The following is a 27,949-nucleotide window of genomic DNA, read 5'->3' on the forward strand; positions in this document are numbered from 1 at the left end:
ATCCTTTATTTCATTATAAGCATTAAAACATCCATTGTGCTGCTTTCTTGCAACAACCACCACATGTATATGACAATCTGTTTTACGGCATGTTTAAGGCTTTTTTCATCTGCTTTAACACACTATTACCAAAACTGGATTCTACAAGCTTCATCTTCCTTTCATTTGCATATTGTGATTCCAGTGTTAAAATCAATGAGACTAGACCGCCCTGTGTAAGGGCTAATATGTATAGAGAAGATATTGAAGTATACTATCACAGAGGATTATTGTACAAACCAGCTTCAGAGACAGTGTAAATCTATCAACATTAAGACTGGAAAACCTCGTAAAAATGTCCGTATCAAAACAATAATCAGGACTAAAGCAGGGTCTTCATTTCCTTCAAAAAAAGGAGCTAGAGGAAATATACTAGAGATGATCGAGGGCTCGTTATCCAAAAACATTGGCCCGACATTAGATAGAGTAAGAAAACACTAATACCCAACTGACAAACCACTTCACAGCAATACACGGATCAATTCAATGATCATCACAAGTTGTTTCAAACATCCTTCAGATTCTGTCTGAAAACATTTTCAGCATGTACTTCAGTCTGATAGTGTTATACTACCCCCCCACCCCCATGTGATTAACTTCAGTTTTTAGTGTTGAACTTCATTTTTTAGTGTTTTACTTGATTTTTTTTTCTTCATTTGCTGTCGGAAAAGAACTAATAATTCAAATACAGTTGATACAAGTTGAAATGTCCACAACTACGAGAGGTGATTTGCATGCGTTGCTTACTTCCACAACATTCCATTTCGCCTTCAGGGCTCTTTCAGATGTCTTTGGAGTTCGAGCTGGGATAGGAGCAAACTACCACAGAGCTCAGCAGACAACAGTGTTGGTAAAAGAGGGCATCCCTGGCTGACTCCTCTTGACTGCAGGCAGGAACACATGGCTGACACCAGGGGATGACAGCGGTCAGGGCAAATTTGGTTGTAGTACCTTGCTGTCATTTCAGTGTTCCCCAAACTGTCCGGCTTTCACAGTGATTGACTGATTGATTCTTCTGATGAATAGCAGCAGTTATCAGTCCCCCTGAAGACCACGAGAGCCCTGCTGGAGTCGACAGGGCTGGGTGAAATGTCTAAGAACATAAGGCTTTGTTTGTAGTGTCAAATGACAAATTAAGCACACACTAAATTCAACTTGAATACCTTCGAATGGAGCAGAGTTCACAGTCCAGTGTCATCTGTCTGCAGGTAAACCCAGCACCACGTTCCTGGCTTGAGTTTACAGTACTTTGTCAAGTGTGCTTCTGTTTCAAATAGCTGTCAAGTCTTCTTACCACATGATCTCCAGTTAACCGAAGCATAGGCCCGATACCTGCTGCTCTCTCTTCTACTGAGGTAAGCTTCTGTATTATCCAGTTTTAGGGACACTCACTTCTGCATTGCTGAGTGACAAACGTATTCACCTGGTGTGACACAATTTACGGATACAATAAGTGACAACTTTGATGTATCCACAAAATGATTATCGAGCAATATCGCTTTTTTAACGATGAAAACCACCAGGTGCTGGGATGTCAAGATGTGTTCATATTCTGCAACACAGATAGTTAAAATGAGTTTACTTAATGATCTGCCGAGCCATTTCATGAATCATTCAGGCCTCCACTGGTCACAATGCATTTCAAAAAACACTTCAGGTTCACGCTGCCCTTTACAGCCACCTTTCATTGTGTATCACTTAAACAATTATTATGAACAAGCAAAGCAATTCTGAATGTTGACATTTTATTGAGTTTACCAGTGGCTCCAAAGTATTCAAGGACTTGAGTCATTTTATTTATTTAATTCTATGTGTTTGCCACAGCAAGGCATGTGGTAAATTTGCTAGATTTCTAAATGGAATTTGGCATTATAGGTTCCCTGTATGAGAGAGTAGCATGCATCTGGACAACAAAGATAACAGCTACAGAGTCCAGATGTGCAGGAGTGCACTCTGGGTAACAGTTTTTAAGCACACACACCCAGTGAACAAAAACTTCCACCTGTAATTAAGAAAAACATGGAATGGCGATAAAAGCAATCAACATATACATATCCAAACACAGAAAAAATCATTACCTGAAAATACCTGCACATTAAAAGTGCAATTGTTTAATCAACCCTGAATGGTAACGTAAAAAAAAAAACAGAAAAAGTAAAAAAACTTCAATTGCATCTTGAGGTGCAAAATTGATACTTCTTCAGCTGGTATAAAAGAATACAAAAATCAAGCTTGGACAAGACTCTCAGTCAAAAGAAAAACAAAGGATCGTGGGAAAATGAGGGAAGAACAAGGAAATGTGACAGACTGGAGTTCACAGAGGGAGACACTGACACAGGAAAGGTGCAGGGACAGAGTGAGGACAGGAAGGGAAGAGGCTGAGAGCTGGAGTGGGAAATGAATCCAAACTGAGCAGCAAGTGCAAACACCGTATAGTCCCGGGTTCATTGGCAAACTGTGTCCACATGTAGGAGCACCAGCCAGGTTTTGAGGACACGACATGTTAAGCCTAAGCCTGGCTGATACAGGCCTTACCCTCGGCTGCACCTCAACAATCTAAAACCACCCCCTCTTCCAGTCCACTTCACATTCCCACCCTGGAATGGCTCCAAGGACAGGGCGAGAACAGTGTGATAAGTTCACTCCAGCCCTGCCTCTATGCTAAGAGAGAAAGTGGGGAGATGATAAGGAGGAGGCTTCTTGAGTGTGTTGAGATGAACCCTGGTCTAAGCGATGAGCTCCCCTCAGGAGGTGGGAAGCTCGAAGGAGATGAACTGCTTGAGTCTCTCCAGGTACTGAGCGTACAGTTCAATGTCGTTGTGGCCGGCTCCCTCCACCCACAGGGGCTCGACAGCACGAGGGCAGCGCTCGTACATGGCCAAGCCGTGGGAGAAGTCGATCACCTCGTCCTCTGTACCATGGATCACCAGCACTGGGGACGCCACCTTGGACACCTTGTCAATACTATGGACGGGAAAGGGACAGAAAGAAATTAAAGTATTATTGTTGCCATCACCAATTTCAACAAAATAGATACACCTGTTATCATAACTAACTATCTTTAAAATAAAGCTAAATCGAACATTGTACACCACACAGCCCTTGTCCGTTTTCATTTCCAGGTATCTATTAATAAATTCATGCAAAGTGTGAACTCCATCTGCTGAAGGAGACGGTGTGATATGGTCAGTAACTCTGGAACAAGAGAGCAGGACCTTGAGCCTTCAGTTTATTCAATCAACAACTCAAAACTTAATTTGGTGACACAACAACAGTTGCAGAACAAAAATCCTAACAACAGTGGGGTTGTTTCTTCTGTCATTGCCGCTGGTTGATGTAAAAAAAGCATGCTGACATACTTGTCAGCCCGAAGTTCATACACAAGATGGCTCTCAAATCATCCTTGACAAAATAGGCAAAGTGAGAACACTTCCGGGTATTTGCACTGTAAATGTACACTTTGAATTGGACCAGTACTGACAGATGATAGATGATGCTTAAAAGTCCACCAGGACACAAGTACAGACAAGAACTCAGATTAAGACAGATCTCAAATCCTGTCACAGAAGTTGAAAATAACAACATATCAAAGCCAGTATGTGTAAAATTTCACCTCTTTGAGCTCATCACACTGAGAGCACAGACTCTGAGAAGACAACAGAAATGTGTGGCTGCATTACTGCAGTAAGAGCAGATGAATTACTGAAAATGCCAACAGTGATGTCATCTCCAGGCATGTCAAACAGAAATAAAAATGTTTATTGAATCATCTTATTTTTCAAGCAGCTCTGTGATCATTCACTATGACACGGTGGCCTTTAGAGAAGCGTTTGTTTGTTTTTGCTGGAAGTCCCATACTTCCGATTCAGATGTTCTAAAATTCAAAATGTGTAGAAATTTGGTGAGTGGAAACGCTGTGTTTTATTCCAAAGACAATAACATTGATGTGTAAATAAGTGATATAAATGATGATCAGCTCTGTTGTGGTTTGGGTAGAATAGTGCAAAGCTCCAGTCCCTGCCATGCATACAAATTCTTCATTAATCATCCTCACCCACTATGTGTGGCAGCTTAGCCTCCATGCTGTGCTGCTGTTCTACAGAGAATAGGTGGAAGATTAACACAGGGAAATCATTGTGAGCTAATTTGATTCCAGATGGAATAAAACTGTTACTGTTGACTTCACAGCTGGAGCATACAGACTGAATAAGGGCAGACGTGGCTGTATTACATGTATATAATCTCTCACAGCTACACAGAGCAACCTCTGACAGGAGTGAATTACTGCTGTAACTCTAGCAAGCAGTTGGTTAACTATTGGGGTTGGGGTTGGGGTTTGATCACATTTTCTTAAATGAATCCAAAATCGAATCATCTTAGAAAATCCAAATCCTGCAGAGTTCCTTGTACAGTCTAATTACGTTTAGCTGTCAACATTTGCAAGTGCTTTGCAGTTTGTGGTGTCAGTCCAATTAATGATGACAACCTGTAACTGCTACGACCTCTTACATGAGCAGCAGTAAATATGAAATGTTGACTGAATAGGATCTGACACATTAGAATAACAGCTGCTATAATAATAGCTAGCTGCTCTTGAATGGCTACACCATTGTCTCATGAATTACTCTCATATTCCAAAACAAAATCCAAAAGCAAATTAGTATAGTTATTGAGGTGGCATTCAGCTGTGGAGCTAAACTTATGTTGTAACCATTGGCAATATGGTAAAATGGTTAGTAGTTAGTTGAAAAGGATTTCATTCTGACAGAAATTGTAAAAATCAAAGTAACACTTGTGACAAGTGTTAATCAACACATCTGTGTCAAAGAAAAGACAAAGAAAGAAAAAGACAAACTCTGAAGAACTCAACAACTGATGTGTGATATACAGAAAACAAAAAGTGGGCCAAACCCCAGCATCACATTTGATTGGAGAACTCTTGGTATATGCTGACAGTGGGCTGTCCTGCTGGCTTCTACAGAGGTCCAGCTGGGAAGCTTTGACACCAGACATCTTATCTTCCTCCTCAGACACACAATTATAATTCCAAACAAGGAAACTTAAAAAAAAAGAACTGCAGTATGCAAAACAAAAGTGGCACCACCAACACCAGCCGAGGGCAATAAGTCAGGCCTGCTACGTGTTAGTAAGAAGTCTTGAAATAGTTCAGAATATAGCAGCTAGACTGAACTAAAACCAGAAGATTTAAACATATTATACAACTTTCATTAGCTGCCTAACCATGTCAGATCACACTTTAAGGCGTTTTTGACTTATATGATTGTGGCATTCATACCTATCTTTTCCAACTCTCCTGCAGATATCAGCCTGACTCCATTGGGGCCTTTAAATCCAAACTTTTGGTTACTTATTTTGGTTTACTTCTAGTTTGTACTGCAACCATTATCCATCCAGCAGGTCTACCTGTGTCTGAACGAATCTATTAAGCCTAGTAGTATAGTCCATGTTTGTCCTGCCAATGAAAATACTGGAAACTTTCTGGAAACCTCAGCATCTCTCTCAAACCCTGTTTGTGTCACAAACCCAGCTGTGTGCCTCTCTCTCTCTCTCTTTCCCTAGTTTCTCCTCCATGTTCTTTTTTTTTTTTTTTTTACTTAGGCTTCTCTGTGCTGGACCAGTGGCTGTCCTGAGACCTCTTTCTCTCTCCCCTACCTGCCAGTGCCTCAGTCCACATGTGTGTTTGTTCTCTGTTGAGTTTGTGTAGTCTGTCCCCTTTCATTCATTTTCCTTTCAATCTATTTTGAAGGACTTATCACTGTCGTCACCATCACTATCACTATTACTCCGTACTGGCTCTTGCTGAAAGAGTAAATCCTGCTCCCACCATCACCAGCTTTTCCCACATTATTTTTTGTCTGTTGACAGCAGGCTTGCTACAATTAACCCTGCAGCTACATTTTATCTCCAGCCTTTATTAGAGATGAACAATCTGGGGCAATAACACCACCCTTTTTTGGCTTGGTCTCTCTGTTATCGCAGACTCTGTGAATAATAATTATTTAGAAGAAGTTCTGAGTCATCCACAAGCTGATGTCTGAGATAAATGCAATTAAGATGTTGATAGAACTGTAGTCATTTGAACTTACAGACTGGGTCTGCATAATTATGGAAATATTTAATATTAATAATAATTAATAATGCCAAGTGACAACATATAAAGACTGAATAAAAAACGGACCTAAGATAGAGCCCTTTGGGACACCACATGTTAGGCCTATTTTTTGGGAGGAGTCATCATTTATGGCCACATAGAACTGGCGACCAGTTAGATAAGACCTGAACCATTTAAGAACTGTATCAGAGAGGCCAACCCAGCTCAAGTCTGCCATCAGAATAATCTGATCTCCGAATCGTATCAACCGCAGCACTGAGATCCTACAGGACCAGCACTGTTCATTCTGAGGTCATTCACAACTGTGACTGGAGCTGTTTCCGTACTGTGCTGGGCCTTAAAACCAGACAGGAATTTTTCAAACACACTGTTGTCGCAGGAAAATCATTTAGCTGTTTAAAAACATTTTTCTCTCAAATTACTCAGAAAAAGCAGGCTGGATATTGGTCTGTAGTAAGAGATGACAGACCAATCTGAATTGTCTTTTTTAAGCATTGGTTTACTTAGAGCAGTTTTAAAAGTTGTAGGAAAGGTGCCTGTGAACGGTGAAAGATCAATTATTGTTAAAACCTCCTGTGCAAAACAGTTAAAAACATTTTTTAAAAAGGTAGTGGGAATGGGATCAAGAGCAGGGGGTGGGAGCGGGTGGGCAGAGGTAGAGGATATTAACCACAACTTTCTTGATCGTTTCCAAGTCCACTGCTGTAAAGCAGGCCCTAGTGCATTTGGATTTTGGAGTTACACTGTGTGGTTCATTGTTCACCCTTTTCTGAGTAATGTTCATTTTAATGGCCGCGATCTCATCTCTAAAATAGACAGAAACATTTTTGTATTTTGTAGCGTTCAGGTGATTTGAGTAGTAGTTAGAGGCAGGATTCATGAGATCAACAAATGAGAAAAGAATTCAAATTTTTTTTTATTTCTAAGAGAAATACGATTGTCTGTTTTAAGATGCCACAGTGGACCTGAAGTTTTGTCTGCAAGTGATTGTAATGTGTTTTAATTTGTGTTTTACACAATGTTCCAACTTTTTTGGTATCAGGGTTATACCTTCATTAAAGCTATGTTACGTTTTTGTTGAAACTGTGTAAGAGGTGTTAATTCCACTTTTTTTCCACTTCATTTTGGAGGATGTAGTTTGCTATGCAAACACATTACAATTCACCATAAAGTCTAATTCATGCACAACTCAAAATATCACTTTGTAACTCATTCTTAGCTGAGCTGAATCAGCTTTGAACCACTGTGTCGAACTATCCAATCTTTCCTAAACATATGTTGAATTGTGTGAGAAGGGATAGACAAGCATCCCTCAGCTGATACTGCCCAGATTTACTGGCAAGCTGATTAAGCACCGATTTCAAACAGGTCACTGAGTGCTGTGGCTAAGAACATAGCTGTGTGCATTAGTCACATAAGTGCTTACACATAATGCAAACACAGAAAATACAGTCCTTAAAGAAACCACAGGCACCACAGGAGCAACAACTGAATTGATTAATAATTATTACGTAGCTCTCCTCTCATAGACCAATCAACAATGGACTGCTTAGGACACACCCATTTAGATCATACACAGATATACTCAAACAAGCATGCCCAAACGTACTAATGTGCAAATGGGTCCAATCTTACAAGACTTCCCTGGAACCTACACTTAATATTCCTAACCATGCTACACTGCAGACTACAAATCTGTGGAGACACAGCAGACTCATTAAATTTTAACATCATCTCACTGTTCATAATTTGGTCACACAAGCCATAATCCCCTGTGCGATTAAATTATGAACCCAGTGAGGTGGCACTTCGATAACAACACTATCAAAATTCCTTGGCTCTGAAGTAGCCTTAGCACCAGTTTTTGGTCAAACCAGGAAAGCGGTTTGTGCACATGCCACAACAATTCATTTTGTGCTTTGTTGAAACAAAACAAATAGAAAAACCATGAGGCTCAGAAGTGTTGAGTGCTTGCAAATGACTGACGTGCAGTTCGTTTCCTACAGAATTCTTCCACAAGATTACTCAACACATAGATACAACATGAACACAAGCACTCACGATTCACTACTCGACTTACCAGTTTGATTGCAAGCACTGCACTGACAAATGGCCAGGATGAATAATTATGCTAAATAAGGCTTCACTTCAACATTAAATTGCAGTAAAGGTATGCAGCGTTTTAGTAAGCTGTTACATACTGAGCTCCAGTTTGATGCTTGCTGTGTTTCACCTGCCTCTTGTAATTTACTACCAATGCATTTAGCTACCCAATAACAACCTATACATATACAGAAGTTTTATAGTTTAAACACTTTGAAAGGTCATTCACATTTCTTTGGAAATACATGTTTAATTGTGAGAATATTAATATCAATCATGTCTTCAGTTTGATTAAAGGCTGTCCAAGTTGTGAATCATCACAGTTGGAGAGCTGCATTTTTTTTTTTACAAAAATTGTAATTCCTTCTACTAAAAAAACATGTAGGTCTGAACCTTTTCGAATATCTATTTTTATGCATTACGTTCATAAGAGGGAAAACCAATACAATTGTGAGGTATACTACTTGTATATTATTTCAACATAACCATGGCTTTTAAAAGATCTACATACATTGCAAAAGAAACAAAAGAACAAACAAAAAAAACTCAACTGCTGAATTATTTGCTCATGTCAGCTTGACCAAAATTAGATTTTCAGTCAATGAAAGTGATGTTGTGTGTAGAATTTCCAACTGGTGCAAGTCCACATGTCCGAGAAGATTTCAATGTCTCAGAAAAATGGGAGGAATTATGGCCACTTACTTTCTAATTATGGACCATGTGTTCCTGTGTTTTTGTGTCCAAGTGCAAGAGCAATGCAGCCAGAAGCCACGAAACAGGCTGATTAAGCAAGCATTTTGTATGGATCCTATTAGCTATATAAGGCCCAATTCATTACAGACCCTTCCGTTACTGTAATCTGTTGCATTTTGGATTCACCAGCTGTATAAAACACCCTAAATCATGCTGTTAAAACATAAACACTTCCTAATACTGCCCCATGATCAACTGAAACATACAGATGTGTACTAAAAGCTCCAAAGAAAGTGGGTGTGACAATGCTAAAATATGCAACATTAGCTTGTCTAAGATCTAGCTTTATTATCAATAATTTCGGAATATGCTACTTTGACAACACTTAATATGCAGTAACAGCATGCTCTCTTTGCTAACTCCTAAGCAGGAGCGATAAGACAGACCACCTGCAGCTAGATGGATTTAATTGAACAGCAGCTCCACTGAAACCTCTGCATATTAAAAGACATTACTTAGTCGTATGTGGGCTGTAAATTCTGTAACTGCAAATTAGTGCCTTTTTTAGTGATCTCCTGAAAAAATAAATCATAAGCCTGCATTTTGAACATGGTCCTGTCTATAAAAGCCATTTGACTTCACACTATCACAAAAGTCTGTTTTTCTGTTTCCTGTCACACAATGCATGCAAGTCAGACGTGCATTTGAATATAATAACAATTCTGAAACAAGTATAAAGCAGTGCACTTTGTGTTGAGCCATGGCATGGTGGGTAAGGAAGACTATAAATAAATGACAGAATCGTTCAAAATCCATTAGACTACTGTGCAGCAAGAAAGGAGAAATGAATCATGCAAGCAAAAGAACTCTACGCAAATTGAGCTCGAAAATTGAGAAACATGGGAATAACAGAAATAACCTGTAGGCCCGGCTATCAAATGATCCACGTTACTCTAACATCTCTGTGAAGATGATCGTGTGTTGGTCTGTATTCTTTGCACAGTGTAATAATGATGAGATTGATTAGTCAACTACAATGATGAAAATGTTGATTAGTCACCTGCAAGAGACTTCAGCTTTTGTTCACTTGCTTCTGTATCAGTGCTACCACTTGTGGGTTGTTCTGTAATGCTGACTGCTGGTCATTTGACTGAAGGTCTGGCTCTTAATTTACCAGTTCAGTACAGTACACTCCAACCCTCGGGGTCCTGAATAGTGACTGTAAGACTTAGAGTGTAGATACAAGAAGCTGAAAGGAGTTGCCTTGACAGGGCTGCCTTAGAGATAGGATGAGGAGCATCGAGACATCCGGAACATCAGACATCGGACATCTGGAAAGAGCTTTGGAAGAAAACCACTGCTCCTTCATGTCTAAAAGAGTCAAGTTTAATCAATGGTTCGATCCCTGGCCTCTGCAGTCTATATGTTGAAGTATCATTGTGCTATATACTAAAATCCAAATTGCTCCCGATGCTATTCCATCAGTGTGTTAATGGTTTAAAGAGCTCGTAATGAACAGGTTGCCTAGCCATGTAGTATGAATGTGTGTGTGAATGGGTGAATGAAGACTTGTGTTGTTAAAGTGCTTTGAGTGGTTGTCAGACTAGAAAAGCACAATATAAATACAGTTCATTTACCATTTAGTTGGAAAGGTAGGTGAAATAGTACCTCAATTGGCACTGAGGGTCTGTCTATAAATGAGCAGCAATCTGACTGGACTAATAGCGGGATGCTACCCTTCTCTAAATACCTTAAATTCTACTCATGTAACTTGGCATAATGTAGAAAATGATAGGTCAAACAAATCTATGTCAGCGCCAGTGAAGTATTTCTATGCTGTTGATTGCAGGCGAGCACTGAGACTTACAGCCATGTTTCTTTCTGCCTCTGACATGCCGCAGCATGTCTGCTGCTTTAGCACCTCCCACTGCGTAGACGATTAGTTAGCTTTTAAGAAACACCATTTCCCATAAGCCGTCAACCACTGGGAGTCAAACATTAGCATGTCAACAGAAAAAAACACTCCATGGATGAGTTCAGTAGCCATGGCTACAGCAAGACAGAGAGAACCAAAAGTACACTAAAAGCTGATAGAGATAATATGAGAATAGAGTGTGGTTTATTATGGTGGATATTACAGATATGTTAGAAACAAAAAGAGCTTATAGGCTTTTGTAAGATCAAAAATGAACCACTGTTTGACAACAGTGGCAACTGAATTATAAAATATATTGTATTATAATGATGTGTGTGTGTGTGTGTGTGTGTGTGTGTGTGTGTGTGTGTGTGTGTGTGTGTGTGTGTGTGCACGTGTGTGAGAAACTCACCTGGGGAAAGCATCAAAGCAGTAGGTCTTCCGTGTGTCAGGGAAGGCCACTCTTAGCCCTGACATGAGTGGTGAGTGTAGGATGACAGCAGCACATTCATAACGAGCAGCCAGGTCGATGGTAGGCACGGTGCCGATGCTCTGACCGTAAAGGATGATGTTCTCAGGTGTTACACCATACCTGTACAACACACACACACGCCAGACTCGTTTATTAAGTGATTTTACATAGAAGGAACAAGACAACATAATTCTATAAAATCAATTAAAAACAAGACATAATTGCATTTAACATTGGGAAGATGAAGAGTGTGTGAGTGTGAGTGTGTGTGTGTGTGTGTGTGTGTGTGTGTGTGTGTGTGTGTGTGTGTGTGTGATTTGAGCCAAAGTATGCCATTGTGACCAACATGATTTGTAGGATTACAACCTTCCTGTGCCTAACTGTTCACATAAAATCAAGTATAGATTTAATGTTAGCAGGCCTGATCTAGGGCCGATCATTTCCACAATGCAGAAAACATGAACAGAATTGTGGAATTTGATAACAGGAACAGAATCAACTGTGAAACATGGATTATCACAGAAATTGCCAAAATGTGTTAGCTATTTATAAAAATCAGGGTTTCCTTCACTATAAGCATGTAAGCATTTTTTAATCCCAATGAATAAAAATATCTATGTTAATGTCTCTCTCTCTCTGTCTCACACACTCACACACACACACACACACACACACACACACACACTTGGAAAGAAAATACTTGATTAATTATTGTGTAACCTCACCTAATTCATGAGCATTCATAAAATTTCTGAGAATAATTTATCATCATAATATGAACAACAGTTATTTTTCCTCTGGTTTTCTAATGATACACGAAATATAATAAATAATTACCGTGGTACAATGGAACTACTACTTTATACACTATTAGTTTTTGTTAGTGACACAGTCCAGGTGTAGCACTTACTTACATACTTTCTTTCTTCATCGCCCAATTTTTCATCCATATGATTTTATACTTTCCAAAAAATTATTTTAGTGTAATCAATAACTACACTATATGTAATACAACATGCCTGTCCTATCCAGTTGCATCATTTTAATATTTTGTACTACTCAAGAGGTACAACTGTACTTTTAGAGGCTGAAGACTGTATTTAAACATTACATTGAGATTTTTTTTAAGTTGTTCTCTATCAGACCGATGTGCTTAACACTCACTGGTGGTTTCAGAAGGTGCACATCATCTGACAGCAACCAGACAGCTAGCACAGAGAGTAGTGGGTGGGCTTCCCACTTAACTATTTAATAGAGCAAACACTAATGTATACTGACCTAAATGTTACATTATAATCAATTTGGTTTGACGCTTCACCACACATAATTAATGCAATACTTAACTCAGTGCAGTGTTATTATAATTATAACAGCACACATTGTGCATTGCATAATTATTGTCTGTGATGTGGACAGCGCTTGCTGGCAGATATCCTGTTTTTAATGAAAGGTCAATATCTGTCGAACGATAGAGGCTGCACATGTCTGAGCACAGATGACATGATATCAAGAGCTCTATCACAACATCTTTGGCTGTCTCCAGGTCTGTACTATAGCAAGCAGTAGAAATGTGGGAAGGAAGGGAAAGACTAATGTAAGAAGTTTAACGCTGCCATCACGCAAAATCTCTCAAGAACTTTTTTTTCATGTGTCATGTATGTAATCTTGATGGGATAAAACGGCACAATGGGGACACTGCATGTAGTTTTGGCCAGTCCCACTTTAACTGCATTCCTTGTGCTGTACTCTGTTGTATATGCAAAAAAGTGAAGTCAGCTGATTATTTTATAGTTATATACACTGTTGAACATAGAACACACATGATTAGGCAATCAGACAAGCAATCGTGTGAAGCAAGCCAAGGCCTTAAAGGCATTTTTTATTTTATTTTACCGACTGACAGCTGAGTAAAATACCCCACAAACAACACACCGGAATGATCACCATCACAACAGCATCAATATGGTAAGGACTTGATACCTCAAAGTTATGCGTGTGTCTCCTCCAAATGAATTGTCATGGTACAGAGGTCACGGTCTGGTGCACACAGCACTATGCAGACAACACAGTATGTAGATTGATGGATGTAATGCAGAACCAAAACTCACAAGGGTTCCACCTGAAAATTTTCTAACATATGCCGTTAGCAGCATGTACATACTTACAAGAGGTTAGCACAACATGCTGATTGGCATGGAAGTCAGTCACACTATGGAGAATTGTTTGGGAACAATTTAGGTTCCCAGTCAGCTACAACACCAATGGAGAGAGAGTGGTGGATAAGTGTGTCAGCATTGCTCCACCATTGAACGGTATGTAATTGGAAACACATAGAAAATTCAAACCCAAATGTAACAGCATCAACCACATGAACGGAAGTATTCTTGTGCATTGAGTGTTTTCCCATGCTGTAATGAACTTGCACAGAACTGTGCCTCCCAAACGAGGGGTAGGAACTGAACTGGAAATCCTCCATTGGTTGACCAAGTTTTGATTAGTCAGTTAGACGCACATACGCACACAGAAAATAGAATTACCGCATTATGGTTGTATGGCTTTGAAAACTAGTCAGTATGTACATAGTATGTATGTAATCAGTACTTTACATCAATGTCAGTCAGGATGTGTTGTGAAGACTTTCGATGATTTTAATAAGGTAATACATGTATTTTTGGGGATAATGGAAGTTATGACTACATTAACGTATATATTAATTTGATAATTTTGTCAAAGACGACTGCACTGTTTCATGAACACCTGCAAAAACTTAAATCTATCAATAATATATATCCAAATGGTGTCAGGTATACACTGGGTGGTGGACAGTAGAGAACCATTTGATATGGAACCCAGATAGTGGGAGGGCTTTTCCCGGCTTCTCTTCTGAAATACTGCTGGGTGAAAGGCAGTGCTGACAGAAAACAGGCCTGTCAGGGAGAGAGAAAGAACTGGGATGGCATGCTCCCTTGCCAGAAATCGCAATGTGGGAAGGTGGTTTTAAGCAAACCCTCCCATCTCCTGACTGCTGGGAATGCAGAGTGAGAGGCCAAGCAGAAACGTTCAGCAGCCCTCTGCCACAACACACATGCACAGAGGGATTAGACCCTTGTTTACAGACAACCATGACAAAGGATTTGGACAAGAGGTTCTGGGTTGTATGCGTCCTATGAAGTGATGCCATCATAAGAGCTCTTCAGATAACAGCTTAGGTGTGACTAATCTGTTGGCCTAGACAAATTCTGCCTCTGATAAGCAGCAACTGAACTGAGCAGTCTGATAGCAGATTATGACCTCACACACAGACGAGCCAAGTACCCACTGGCTTCCAGATGACTAACAAAACTTTTATGCATCTTGCATTTACAGCAAACTGTTAAAACTACGGACTGACTACACATCTTTGCAGATGATAATAGCCATAACACTGCTATTATCATCATGGCTGTCAAAAAAAAAAAAAAATGGCATTAATCAGATGGAAAGTCAGTGTCAGTTGTGGTAATGAGATGGGTTAAGACTTCATAGTCTTCATAGTTACAATCATTACAAACATGCCATCTATTTATGAGAATATAGCAATTAAGGCTCAACAATATCCAAATATCAATTTATATACATGTTCATGAGAGACAGCTCAATAGGACTCTTGATTCAGGCCTTAGTGTCACATAACAACAACTGGTGATTGGGCTGCACCTGAGTAGCCTATTGTGCTGCTGCAATGGGGGAGAGAAGGGGCACTCATTGGAGGGGGGGACCAGCAACATGTTTTCTTTCATCTCTATGAATTATTCCAGACAAACTGACACATTGGAACACTTTTACTTTGTCCAGTGCTAGCAGCTACACAGCTGCAAAAAGGCACAACCTCACAATCTGAATGAGGTTTCAACTTTTTAGCTATTAGCACGCTCAACACAGAACTTGCCTGCATAATACTGGCTCTGTTAGACTATAGTCTTGTGAAAGCTGCTTGTTGGGCACCCAAACTGTGTCGAAGAGCATGATATTATGCATTTGTCCTTTCAACTCATCCATTTTAGTACATTTTAGAGCTGAATGATGCTTGAGATTAGCCTTATTCATCACTGCGACCGCATCCCCACAACGTAGGCACACTGATTTGCCTTTTGCTTCAACAAAAGACCATTTCTCTTGGTAAACATGTGTTGCATTCCAGAACCACACTGAAGAATGTGTTAGTCTGCTCTTTAATGTTCTTTTCTTTATCACTGAAAAAAGTAATTGGTTTATGTATTTATGAATTGCCTCATGTTGAACTGTTGAAATGTTGAACTCATTGTTATGCATTAATGGTTATGATTATCGACGTTTAGCATTCACAAATTTGAGACCAACCACCATTGCCGACAATTATTAAGGATTTAATGAAGGACAAAACCTACAAAAATTATAAATGTTGGTTGTGTATTTCTAAAACTGCTGTACAGTCCAACTGGAATTAGTGGTAGGTTATAGTGTATAGTATTATGTGAGATCATAATGAATATACAAACATTATACAGTGTACACATTACTGTTACACTAATATTATAAAATCAGCCATAAACACTCCTATAGCATTAAAGAATGTGGTCTTGTGAAAAGCTGTTTTTTGGCCAGCATTACATGAGCTTGAGTAACTTGGCTAACCAGGCTAAGTCAACTAGCATGTAAGACCTGATAGACTTTCTGGGTAAAACTCACACTTTTGAATTTCTGTTGTGCTTACAGACTGTGTTTTTTGAAGGAGGTCCAGGGCAAACACTACACAGGTTAAGCCCATTTTGACCACAGACCCAGCTGAAGAGACTGAGCACCTTCACTTATTACTATTGGCCCTGAACGGACTGGGTTGAAACAATATTATGCAAAGCCAAGTGTCAGCTATTTATTTCAAAAGGGAGGAAGTCAAATGGTTGGTGGTTGGAGTGTTCGCACTCAAAAAGATGACTCAGGTTCATCCAGAGCCAGATTTAAACACTGTTCATACAGATGTACAGCTGGCCTCGGTCACACATAGGGATTCTCTCCTGCCTCTCACTAGCAGGTGTGTTTGTGCAAAGCTGGTAATTTACATACTCAGCTCAATTTGGCAGGGATTTTTTCACATTATCACTATACAGGCACACAACAAAGCATTTCATTTCCAAAAAGGGGGGGGGGATTGTTTTTCTAGGAGCAGTTCTTTTTTTATTTAGTGTTTCTTACATTACATTACTGTGGTAACTATGTGCTTCTGTCTGCGTCCCATACGATGGACTTTCAAAGCAGAATAGACCTACCTCTGCCACATAACTCCACACAACTATTCAGCCTATGTGCAATAAAAAAATAAGCAAACATTTTAAACATTTTTTTTCTCCCATAGAGACACATGGTATTACTAATACCCTTAACCTTACTTGTTAACTCGGTCATAATTTTGGTTGTTGCTGACTTGAATTGATAGTCGCAGTATTTTCCACATGTTCCACATAAAAAATAGAAACATGAACTTAAAGAGGCCAAAAGAACGACGAGCAAACGAGGGAACGGGGGAATTTAAGTTACACCTTGAATGCAGCATGCGGCACAGTGTGCTTACGAAAACAGAGTTCAGACTTCTTCAAAGTTTCCGAAGAAGATAGTTCGCTGGTTATTCGCAACAAATGTTCCAAGCGAGTTCCACGAGGAGGGAGAAATAGCACGAGCTCTAATACTTCAAACCTGATCAGCCACCTGAAAGTAGTAAGTAATGCATCTTCTTTAAATTGATGTGAGATATCAAATCTGTTTGTTTGATAGCTTTAAGAAAATATTTGAGAGGCTTGCCAATAGTTTTTCATTGGAAAAATAAAAACTCTTCATTTAAAGGGTCAAAACAGTTTTTGGTTTTGTTCAAAGTATCAATGTCATGATCTTAGGTATATGTGTGTGTTATCGGTTATCGGTATCGGCCTTTAGGAGCTGAAAGTTATCGCTATCAGTTTTTAAGAAACAGTAATCGTGCATCCCTATTCATTATGTTCTCCTGCTTGTGTCAAGCAAATGGCATGGCTACAGTCAATTGGTCCTTGTTGTCTGAGAGAGAAAGGCCAAATGACCATGTGTAAAGCTTTAACAGGGCTGAAACTTCAAATAAGGAGCTAAAAGCTAAAAGTGATCCCCACTTCTTTTAAGTGTAAAAAAAAGAAGCTATGGTGCTGGTTGAAAATGCCCAGGAAGCAAACTGGTTTGGTTAGAGGAAATCATGGCCCTTTTTCCTCTGAGATAATGGCATAGCATCATTTGAAACTTGACAGTCAAAGCACCTGAGACTGAATGGAAAGCTTCTTCCAAAGAAGAGATACAGAGGGAGAGAGACAGAAAGAGAGAGAACAATATTTTCATATGCAAACTCAGGTCACTATGAAATTGCCTGTCCAAACATACTGTGTTGAAATCCCATGGAAACCTCAGGACTGGCATGAAAACCTTGAAGTCGGAGCCAAGGTAGATCATTCTCCAAATGGAAATAGCAGTACAGTATTAAGTTTTCTCCAGTTCAAAATGCAGCTTACAGGTCAGCCTATGTGAGACACAGTGAGTGCTATTGAATAGGTTCTTACATACAGAGGAGATAATGGATCCCCCAAGGGCATTTGAAACTGAAGAGGTGGCAAGTCATTAAGGCAATGGATCACGTGCATTTTGTGAAATAATCCCCTCTGCCAGAACAGTCCAGATGTTACAGACAGAAATGTTTCCAGCATCCTAAAAATAATGTTTGTTTTTGAGCCCTGTCTCAAAACAGGCAACTCTCACCAATCATGTTGCAAAACCAGAAACAAACAGAAGCTCAACTTTGAATGTTTTGGCAGGTTCTTTTTTTCAGTAAACAACACTTTGTTGATATTGATAGCAAAAGCCTCAAGTGTAGTTCGACAGGAACACGGTGGTAGGCACGTCTCTCCAGAAGGACACAGGAAACACAACAGCCTTTTCAGTGAAGTTATTTTAGGTGAGGATTCATTCAGCCGACATAACGTCACTTGTTTTCTGATCTGCACTGATAAAAACAGAGCTGTGTTATGCAGCTTGGATCATGCAACTTCAACAAAGCTTCGTGGGGTGTTATATAAAAAGGCTTTAGGAGAAAATTGACAACCGGCAGTACAAATCACTTTTGATTAAGGTCAGTAAAGAGGCCTATGTGGTAGGTATGTCCACACCAGTGCCTGAGGCATTCAGGTGGATCGCCAGAGGTAACACTATGAAGGATGAAAACAACATCCAAACTCTGAAATGTGAAACTCAGTGCAAATTGATCTTAAACAACCCTGCCTGAAAAGACAATTGCTAACAAAGCACAGCCAACAGCTCATCATTGCTCCCAAAATAGTGGGAAGAACAAGTAAGGCTAACAGGCTTAGAATTTAGGATGCTCTATGCCATAGAGCAATGACCTTGTTTAACTTCAAGAAATGACTGTTCATCCATTTATCTACTGCCACAGTTAGAAATGGAGTCTGTAGTCTGCAGCATAACTTAGTTCTGCAGAGATGTACAGTTATGTGTAATCTGCATAACTATGGAAACATAAATTGAGCTCTGTAAGGATGTCACCATGTGGCATGTACAGTGAGAACAGTAATGGACCAAGACTTGCCGTGATCCCTGCTATTGTTGGAAATTAACTTTTTTCTACCACTCACTCAAAATTTTTTAACAGCCACCATTTTGGAATCGCACTTTTGTGTGTACATGTAACAGTTGTCTTGCTTTGGAAGAAAAAACCCAACTAATACACATTTTTCCATCAAAAGAGCATTCATTTAATATTTTTATTTTACCTACACATGCGCACACACACTTACTTAGATCACTTTTAGGGAAATTACATTGAGTGACATCTATTTCTAAGAGACTTACCCGAACTATAACCACTACTTGCCTAACCCTAACCTTAACCTAATGCTAACCATCATGGAAAAATACTTATCAAAAAACCAAGAGTTTGACAGGTCTGGCCAAGAATGGAACTGTGAGAGCAGACTTGTACAAAATAACATTTCCTAGGTCGTGGGGTGTATGGGACACAGGAAACGAAAAAGATAAGGCATTCGGCCAATAAAGAGAGAAAACACTGAGATCCTCGAACCTTAACCCTTATTGGCCGGACCAGAGATATCTTGCAGTGTTCAAAGCTCAGGACTCCCATTCAGTCCACCTGGACATTAGGATCCATGTCTTCAGCCTTGCTTGGGCAATTTGCTAACATGAATAACGGGTAACTAACAGCTCAGACTACAGAACACATGACTCACACCTCTTTCCAAAGACAACTTGCCTCTTTCCACAGAAGACTGAAAAACAACCTCTAACAGGGTTCTTTGGAAACAAAAAAAAAACATGTAGCTCCACACAGCTGACTAGCAGCGTCCTGAGGGCTGTTGCAAAGGATTCCTTTATATCAGGTCTCATCCTGGCCTTAAATATGTTCTCTTTGGAACAATTCAAGTCCTGTGAAGTCCCCTGACCTATGAAAAGCATTCAATCAGTCATTCATAGGTCAGGGGAAATGGATGAATCAAACAGGTTTGTTTGGTCTGCTAAGTTCTATCGACTGTGAACCAAAGGTGTGCCCTGTTCACACATACAAACTTAAACAAGGGAGATGCAAACAGCATGTCATTTATTGTGAATTGGACTTGAACCACTATGTGGGGAAGTTAAAAAGTTTTTTCCTCAAGCAGTTTTTTAGGAGCTCTCCGTTGATTGTCAAGGTGAGACTACTGGTCTTGTCTTGTCAGTAGACACACTGCAGACACACAACAGCTGACAGAAAATGCTCATATTATACAGGGAAATATTTGCTATTTCTGTGAATGTTAATGTCACTAAAAGCTAGAAAGGGCAACACGCTTTGTAGTTTTCATTATTAGTCATTAATAACACCATTAAGCACAGTAGTTTAAAAACACACACACAAAGGGTGTACAATTGGCTGATAATTAGCCTGATCTGCCACCATCAGTAATCAACACAAACACACAATATTAAGACTGTAACTGTAAGACTGTAGAGCCACAGCAGGGGGGCAGGGGTGACCAGGGGAGAAATATGGATGAATCTTAGTAGAATGAACATGATTTATGTAAGGAAAATGAACAAGATTTTGCACGCTATTGTGACCTTTATCTTACTAAAATTCACTTTTCTACATTGTTAGTTGCTCCCTCTAACGTTGTTAATAATTGATATAAATGGAGTGGGGGAGCATGAACTGTTTTCAGCCTGTGATGGGTGGCATGACAGAAAAGTTTGAGAACCAGTGCTTTGAAGCCTGATGTGGGGAAATGTAATTTCAATAATTTCAAAGAGGAACAACAAGTACAATAAACTTACTTAGAAATTATCGAAATGTTAAAACAGCTGATTTTGTGCAAACAAATCTTTATCTTCAAAGTCTTTCTAGCTGCTCCAGTTCAGCAGAGCCCCTGAAGGCTGAGCAATAGGACGACCACTATGGAATGAAATTGCTGTTTAAGGCCATAGTCTTAATGATTTTCCACAAAATGTAATTAAAAAGATATTGAATAAACATAAACCTTCTCCTCAGGTGCTTAGCCCCCCAAAGGAGAGCCTAATGATCAACACTGTTTAATGCTTGGGCAGGTTGCTCTCCAAAGGTTCAAGGAACAACAAAGTGTTTCATTTTAATGCTAGGTGGGCAGAGACGCTTTAGTTTCCTTTCAGTGGCATTTAGACTATCTGTCAAATGGAACATTAAGCTGAGGCATGTTCAGACTGACAAATCTATCAGCCGGTTTAATTTTATATTAAGTAATGATCAGCCTTTGGCCTATATTATAATATGACATCACGGTGACAATAACAATAGGACAATTACATTGTTGGATCTCATTAAATCAGTATTCAATCAATAAAACGAAAGTTATACACCTAACAGCAGTTGTAAGTGTGATGAGCATCTGAACACCTCAAACCTGCAGTGTCTGAGAGAAGAACAGCCAGAGGTCACTCTCAAAAGCAGCATATTCTATTTTTGTTGCAGACGTTTGTTTCAATACGTCTGAAACTAATTTTCTGCAGTATGCAAACAACATTAATCCCTTAATCTGTGGTCCTTTGAAATAAAAAAAAACACAAAATGATGTGTCATTATGCATAACAATAAGAAAACAGTAATAATCAATCATTTAAGGTTGTTTATCAGTCTCTGATTCGAGCTTCACAAATGTGAAGAATTACTGTTTTCTTCAGAAGTGAGATCTGTCAGAGAATTGTGATTTGGCATTTGTCATTATTTTCTGACACTTTATAACTTAAAACTTCCAATCCAATAAATTATGAAGAGGTAAAATGATGAAAATAACTGTTAGTTCCAGCTACAGCTGGGGAGCCTGGTCTCATTCCAAGAGCATTCGAAACTGATGCCTGTCATGCCCCTAGGCGACTCATACAGATGCACAAAGGTATCCTTTAGCATCTCTATGACACATAGCAGGCTTTCAACTTTTCTCATACTATGTCACCTTGCTCTGAGCGTCTAATATTGCTGCGGATGGGTTTATACTGAGGTTAATTGAAAACCAGGTGTGTCTCATACTGGCGCTAAAGGGTCCCTTTTCCAACTTATGACTGTGTTCCCTGACCGGAGCCCTATAGTGGTCAAATTTCGAACAAACCAGTTTCAGGGATCCAATCCCCAACATGAGAGGCAGCTAGTTATAGCAGCTCCGACCACTTTTCTTTGTTCTAGTGTTTTCTTGCGTGTTTCTCATCTTTTCTCCGTCACGAGTTTTGGCCGATCGTACGGATCTACAGATGTACTACTGGTGGGACTAGTGATTTGCTTTTTACTGTTTTCTGGACTTTCTGTTTTCTCTTCTGATCCATTCAGCTACGGCTCCATTGTTTACACTCGGGAGCTTACAGACTGGTCTGTGTTTAGAGAAGAGGCAGACCTAGAGGAGTATACATCATCTTTATTGTCCTATGTTCAGTTCTGCACTGATGCTGTCCTCCCTGTTAAGGCCATCACAGTGTTTCTCAACCAGAAACCATGGCTGGACAGCACAGTGCGGTCCCTGCAGAAAGCAGAAGGTGACAGGCTGGCTTATAGCAGAGCTGAAGAAAGGAATTAAGCAGGCCAAGCTCTGGTACAAAAACAAAATTGAAGATCACTTCACTAACAACAACCCACAGAACATGTGGGGAGGCATCAGAACCATGACAGGCTACAAGTCTAACACTCGCCAGCCATGACCCAACTGCCTGACACCTTAAACAGCTTCTTTGCCCGCTTCGACACATCAGGCAGCAGAGAAGCTACACACCTACCCCGGCTGGAGGAGCAGCACCAGCCCCTCGTCCTGCAGCAGCACCAGGTGACATCCACCCTGAGGAGGATCAACACCCGCAGAGCTGCAGGACCGGATAAGGTGTCAGGCAAGACTTTGAGGACATGCGCTGACCAGCTAGCAGGAGTGTTCCTGGACATCTTCAATCTGTCCCTGCAGCTGTCTGTGGTTCCTGAGTGCCTCAAGTCCTCCACCATCATTTTCACCTCACCTAAGAAGACATCCATCACCTGCCTGAATGACTACCGGCCTGTTGCTTTGACCCCGGTAATCATGAAGTGCTTTGAGCGGATTATTCTCAGGTACATCAGAGGCTTCATCCCCTCGGACCTAGACAGCCTTCAGTTCGCCTACAGAGGGAATCGGTCCACAGAGGATGCTGTCTCCATCACCCTGCACACAGCCCTGACCCACCTGCAGCAGCCCAACACCTACGTCAGGATGCTATTTGTAGACTTTAGCTCAGCTTTCAACACCATCATCACAGACAAGCTGGCGCTGAAGCTACACGCAGTGGGTCTGCCTGCGTCTCTGTGCCACTGGATCAGAGACTTTCTCACCAACAGGCCTCAGGTGGTGAGAATAGGGAACATAACATCATCCCCTCTGGTCCTCAGCACGGGCATGCCACAGGGTTGTGTGCTCAGCCCATCCCTCTTTCCCCTGTTTACTCACGACTGTGCTGCCGTCCCCCCCACCAACACAGTCGTGAAGTTTGTCATCTCAGATAACAACAAGACCCACTACAGAGAGGAGATACACCAGCTCACCCAGTGGTGTTCAGCCAACAACCTGGTGCTGAACACAGGGAAGACCAAGGAGGTCATTGTGGACTTCAGGAAGTCCAGAAAGACGGATCACGCCCCCCTCCTCATCGACGGAGAAGTGGTGGAGCGTGTGGACAACATCATGTTCCTGGGCCTCCACATCACATCTGACCTCTCCTGGTCCATGAACACCTCCCGCCTGGTGAAGAAGGCACAACAAAGGCTCTTCTTCCTCAGGAAACTGAAACGGGCTGGACTCTCCTCTCGGTTGCTCGTAAAGTTCTACAGGGCCACAATTGAAAGTATCCTCTGCCTTAATGTGACAGTGTGGTATGGCAGCTGCACGGCACAGGAGAGGAAACAACTGGCACGGGAATGCCAAGAGTGTGCAAAGCAGCAATCAGAGCAAAGGGTGGCTATTTTGAAGAAACTAGAATATAAAACATGTTATTTCACCTTTTTTGTTAAGTATATAACTCCATGTGTTCATTCATAGTTTTAATGCCTTCAGTGAGAATCTACAATGTAAATAGTCATGAAAATAAAGAAAACGCATTGAATGAGAAGGTGTTTCATCATATGATGTGTGCATGCATGTAAGTGAATTACATTCAGTTATTTAATCCAAATGGAAATAATCTATTTTCTATATTGGAACATATATTTTCACTTTCAAGTATTTACAGAAACTTATGCTGTATTGTAAAAAAGATTTACCTATGCAAAGGTGCTAAAAGAACCGTCCTCTCTTGAGGAACCAGCCAGGCAGAGTAGGCAAGTGGAAAGGAGAGGGATGAAACAATATTGTAGTCTCTTGAAATTACATGCATTTGCCAAGACAGCAGAATGACTCTGGTGCTATGACTGGTTGAACACTTCTTTGGCTTTTCAGAAGGCTAGACGCTGCATCCTGTTGCTGTTAGACGTACGTACTGTACGTGCACAACTGAACTGACAGGCCTCACCAGCATTTTGCATAGTTTAGACTAACAAATCATGCCAGTGTTCTTGATATCAAAATTCATACCTGTTAGGCAAAATGCTTACAGCTTGGCAGGTCTGAAATAACCAGTGGTTTTGAATGAATGAACAAGTCTGTGTCTCTCAATGAGATACTGTGAGCCTTCGCCAATGCAACGTTATAGTTCTGCAAACGGGCAATGACAAAACTGCTTTTTATTTTTGCAGACATGACTGACTCATGCACGAAGCTAGGTGGGTGGAAGATAGCAAGAGAGAGCATGTATGAGGAAGAGGAATGGTACCGAAATAAGGTATTAAACGGGCTCCAGGGGTAAATTATTAAAGACTGTAGTATTGATAAGCTCCCATCCACCAACTCTATGTATAACACAGGCACAGCTTGGACCCAAGCAAATTGGTACAAACACTAAGCTAAAACATACACTGTCTGTATGTAGTCTAATTGTTGAGCTTAATGTGCTATGTACCTTAAAATTTAGTTAATTCTTGTAAACTTGGCCGAGACAAACCAGCCACTCCTCCCTCTGCCAGCAGTCCCACAGGCAGTGATTCACATCAGCAGAGGGAGGAGGACAGGAAGAATGGTACTGACTGATGTCGGCGTTGTTCATTCTTCAAAACAGAAATGATCAACTGAACTAAGCCTGTGAGAGAATACATGTACCATATGTGTACAGATGAGTTTTTAGTTCAAATAAGTAATTACACATTTTCATTCTGTCTTAACTTATTGAAGTGTCACAGTTAATGAAGGATGCAGTAATTCATTTTTAAACTGCTGTTTCTGTGATGTTTTCACATAAGTTTACATGTGGGCCCCCAAAAATATATTTCGGCCACCAAATTTAGATCTTTGATGGCCTGTGACGCCAGTGCTTTAAAATATAAGCGTCTATCCCTGGTGTTTCACCTGCAATAGTCCAGCAGTATCTAACAAATTCCTGACTAATCCAAAGATGGGCAAAGAGGTAGAGCATGGGTGGAGCTGAGGGGGGCCAAATGATGTCTGCTTGCTGAAGCCTAGTGACTAGCTGTCACTCAAAGCGGCCATGCCCATAGCCACACCTAACTTTAAGCCTTAGTATAATTTACAGAAGTGAGTTATATTCATAAAAAATGACTACCCATACAGTTGTCATGAATGGAGAAATTAGTTATAGATATCAAAACTGTTTGTACCAGGCTACCTACCTACCTACCAGACAACCAGCGCCAACCAGTCATGTTAACAAAGAAAATTGAATTGAAAAGATCACACAGATGAGCTCACAAGTCCGACCAAACAAAAAAAAATGCCTGCAGAAATGTCAGAGATGAGGTACAAATGTATAAATACTCCAATATTTTTCAGTGTTCAAGTGAATAATACATTAGTGTTGCATAAATGTTCATTGAGACCTGAAACAAAGAGATGCTGCTGGGTGTTACTGTGTACTAACATATTTATTTATTCTTTGTGTAAGATCACAAATTTTTGTTTTCTTAGAAACACTGAGATGCAACAGTCTGTTGTTAATGGTACTAAAACTCTATTCATTAATAGTTTTTTGATTACCTTTACATTTTAGTTGATACATTGTTTTATTAAAAATAAGTGCACTGCAGAGTGTAGACCTACTTAAGCAAACAAAGATAATGCATTTGTGATTAATGTTCATTTAAGTTTGTTATTATTTTCTAGTTGTTGTTTTTTATTAGATGCCAACGTGATATTGGGATTACATATCAGCCATCAACTGCCCTGCTCTCAGCATATGAACATAAATATCAGCATTAGACACTGAAAAACCCATATCGGTCTACCACTGATTTTTCTTACAAGTGTTGATCATTTTACACTCTTAGTAATAAATAGATGCTCTGCACCATGGGCTATTACCTTTATTCAAAATTACACTAGACTAGGCAAGGATGTCTAGTTGGAGAATATAATTCCTCTATCCCTGCACACTTTCCTTGCATCCATCTCAGGAATAATGGGAGGCCCCTCATTAGCCGAGAATTGTTGTGAGTCAAATATCATTTCTGAATTGAATCGTGACACTACGAATCATTATCAAATTGAATCACAAAAATCCCAAACACTGCAACCCCTACAAATGAGGGGACCTTGTGTTAAGATTTTCTTAAATAACGTGTTCTGAATTCGAAGGATGCAGGCCCCAAACTGGGACGCGGTAGCTGTTTGTTCGGCACCTTGTTTTATGGTTCAACTTGTTTCAAAAATAAATAAATATGCAATATGCAAATAAAAATACATGTTAACTGAAATAACTGAACAAAAAGTAGGTTTGGCAGTACTTCACTACTAAACAGAAACTATGCCTTCTGTGTTAAAGGTTTACTTCACTAAAACAGTGCTTTTTGAAGTCACTGACACTGAATTGTTTACAGCTTAAAACAATTTTTCACATTACCATTGCCTTCGTGCAGGTGACCGCTTCCAAGAGCAGCTGTATATAATTAATGGTTTATGTTGGAGGAGGGAGGCAACCATCTATTTAACTGACTTATTGGTCTCTGTCATGGATTAAAAACGAGAGGGCTTTTTCATATTTTGCGTATATTTTCATCAATATGGGTATGCATTGGGGCTTTCTGCCAACATGAAAACCAAACACTCCACACCAGTCTGATGGGTCATACTCACTTGTTCCTCAGGACCTGCCAGGCCGCCTCGATGTCCGCATACAAGTTCTTCTCAGAGGGCTTGCCAGTGCTGACTCCGTAGCCTGAGTAATCGTAGGAAAACACGTTGCAGTTGATCCTGGAACCGAGGCCGATGTAAAAACTACACATCTGCCCCAGGTCCACGGCGTTACCGTGAGAGAACAGCAGCGTGTAGCGACTGTTCGGGGCACAGCGCACAAACATGCACCCAACCCGGTTACCCCGGCTGCTTCTGGTGCTAAACACCTCCACTGCATCGAGCTCTCGCTGGGAGTACTGCCAGTCCGCCCGTTCGGTTAAATGTAGGCTAGTTACCCCGTTGGCATCGGTGTGCACCGAGTACGTGGGCTCCGGTGGGAGGAAAGCTAGCTTGGCCGCGATGCGACTGGGACAGGGCGGACAACAGAACAGCCAGCACAGTTCGCCGAGAGAAAACCCATTCATCCTGGGGCCTTGTTCGGGCATTTAGGCGCGAGGTTACCGGTTAATAAACTGCTTCCGAAACAAAAACGCAGCTCTCTTCTGGCTTGAGGTCCTATTTATTTCCCATTAGCAGACTTTAACGAGCAGTGGTCAATGACAGGTGGCTCGGTCTCTCGGCTTTGCAGCTAACGCACTAGCCGGCTGGCAGGTATTTTAGCTAACAACAAAACTCAGACCTCATGTAGATTAGAGACTAACTAAACGGTACATTTGAAGTCATATTATTTTGCAGCACAAAACAGTGCAGCGACTAGTCTCAGCAGGACAGTTCCACCTTTTCGACACATTTCTTGCTATGCCTCAAGGTTTGTTGCTAAAGCATTGTAAGAAGAGAACGGCCAT

The 27,949-nt window shown here is 40.5% G+C and overlaps 1 protein-coding gene across 1 annotated transcript; it reads right to left on the reverse strand.

The window, feature by feature from the left end:
* abhd17c (abhydrolase domain containing 17C, depalmitoylase) lies at window positions 1-27,949 on the reverse strand. Its single transcript, XM_041935586.1, has 3 exons — window positions 27,105-27,949; window positions 11,296-11,475; window positions 1-3,003 (listed from the first exon to the last, which is right to left on the reverse strand). Exons 1-3 carry the CDS (start codon window positions 27,587-27,589, stop codon window positions 2,784-2,786), a joined length of 885 nt encoding a protein of 294 aa, XP_041791520.1. The 5' UTR covers window positions 27,590-27,949; the 3' UTR covers window positions 1-2,783.

The sequence above is a fragment of the Chelmon rostratus genome, chromosome 1 (assembly GCF_017976325.1).
Source record: "Chelmon rostratus isolate fCheRos1 chromosome 1, fCheRos1.pri, whole genome shotgun sequence".
In the NCBI taxonomy this organism is placed as follows: domain Eukaryota; kingdom Metazoa; phylum Chordata; class Actinopteri; order Chaetodontiformes; family Chaetodontidae; genus Chelmon; species Chelmon rostratus.

Bases quoted from the DNA above. Each gene is read 5' to 3' on its own strand.
- abhd17c (XM_041935586.1), bottom strand. From the start codon at position 27,589: ATGCCCGAACAAGGCCCCAGGATGAATGGGTTTTCTCTCGGCGAACTG. The intron at 11,476-27,104 runs GTGAGTATGACC...TGTGTTGTACAG, and splicing joins TGGCAGGTCCTGAGGAACAA to GTATGGTGTAACACCTGAGA. The intron at 3,004-11,295 runs GTGAGTTTCTCA...TCCCGTCCATAG, and splicing joins TGCTTTGATGCTTTCCCCAG to TATTGACAAGGTGTCCAAGG.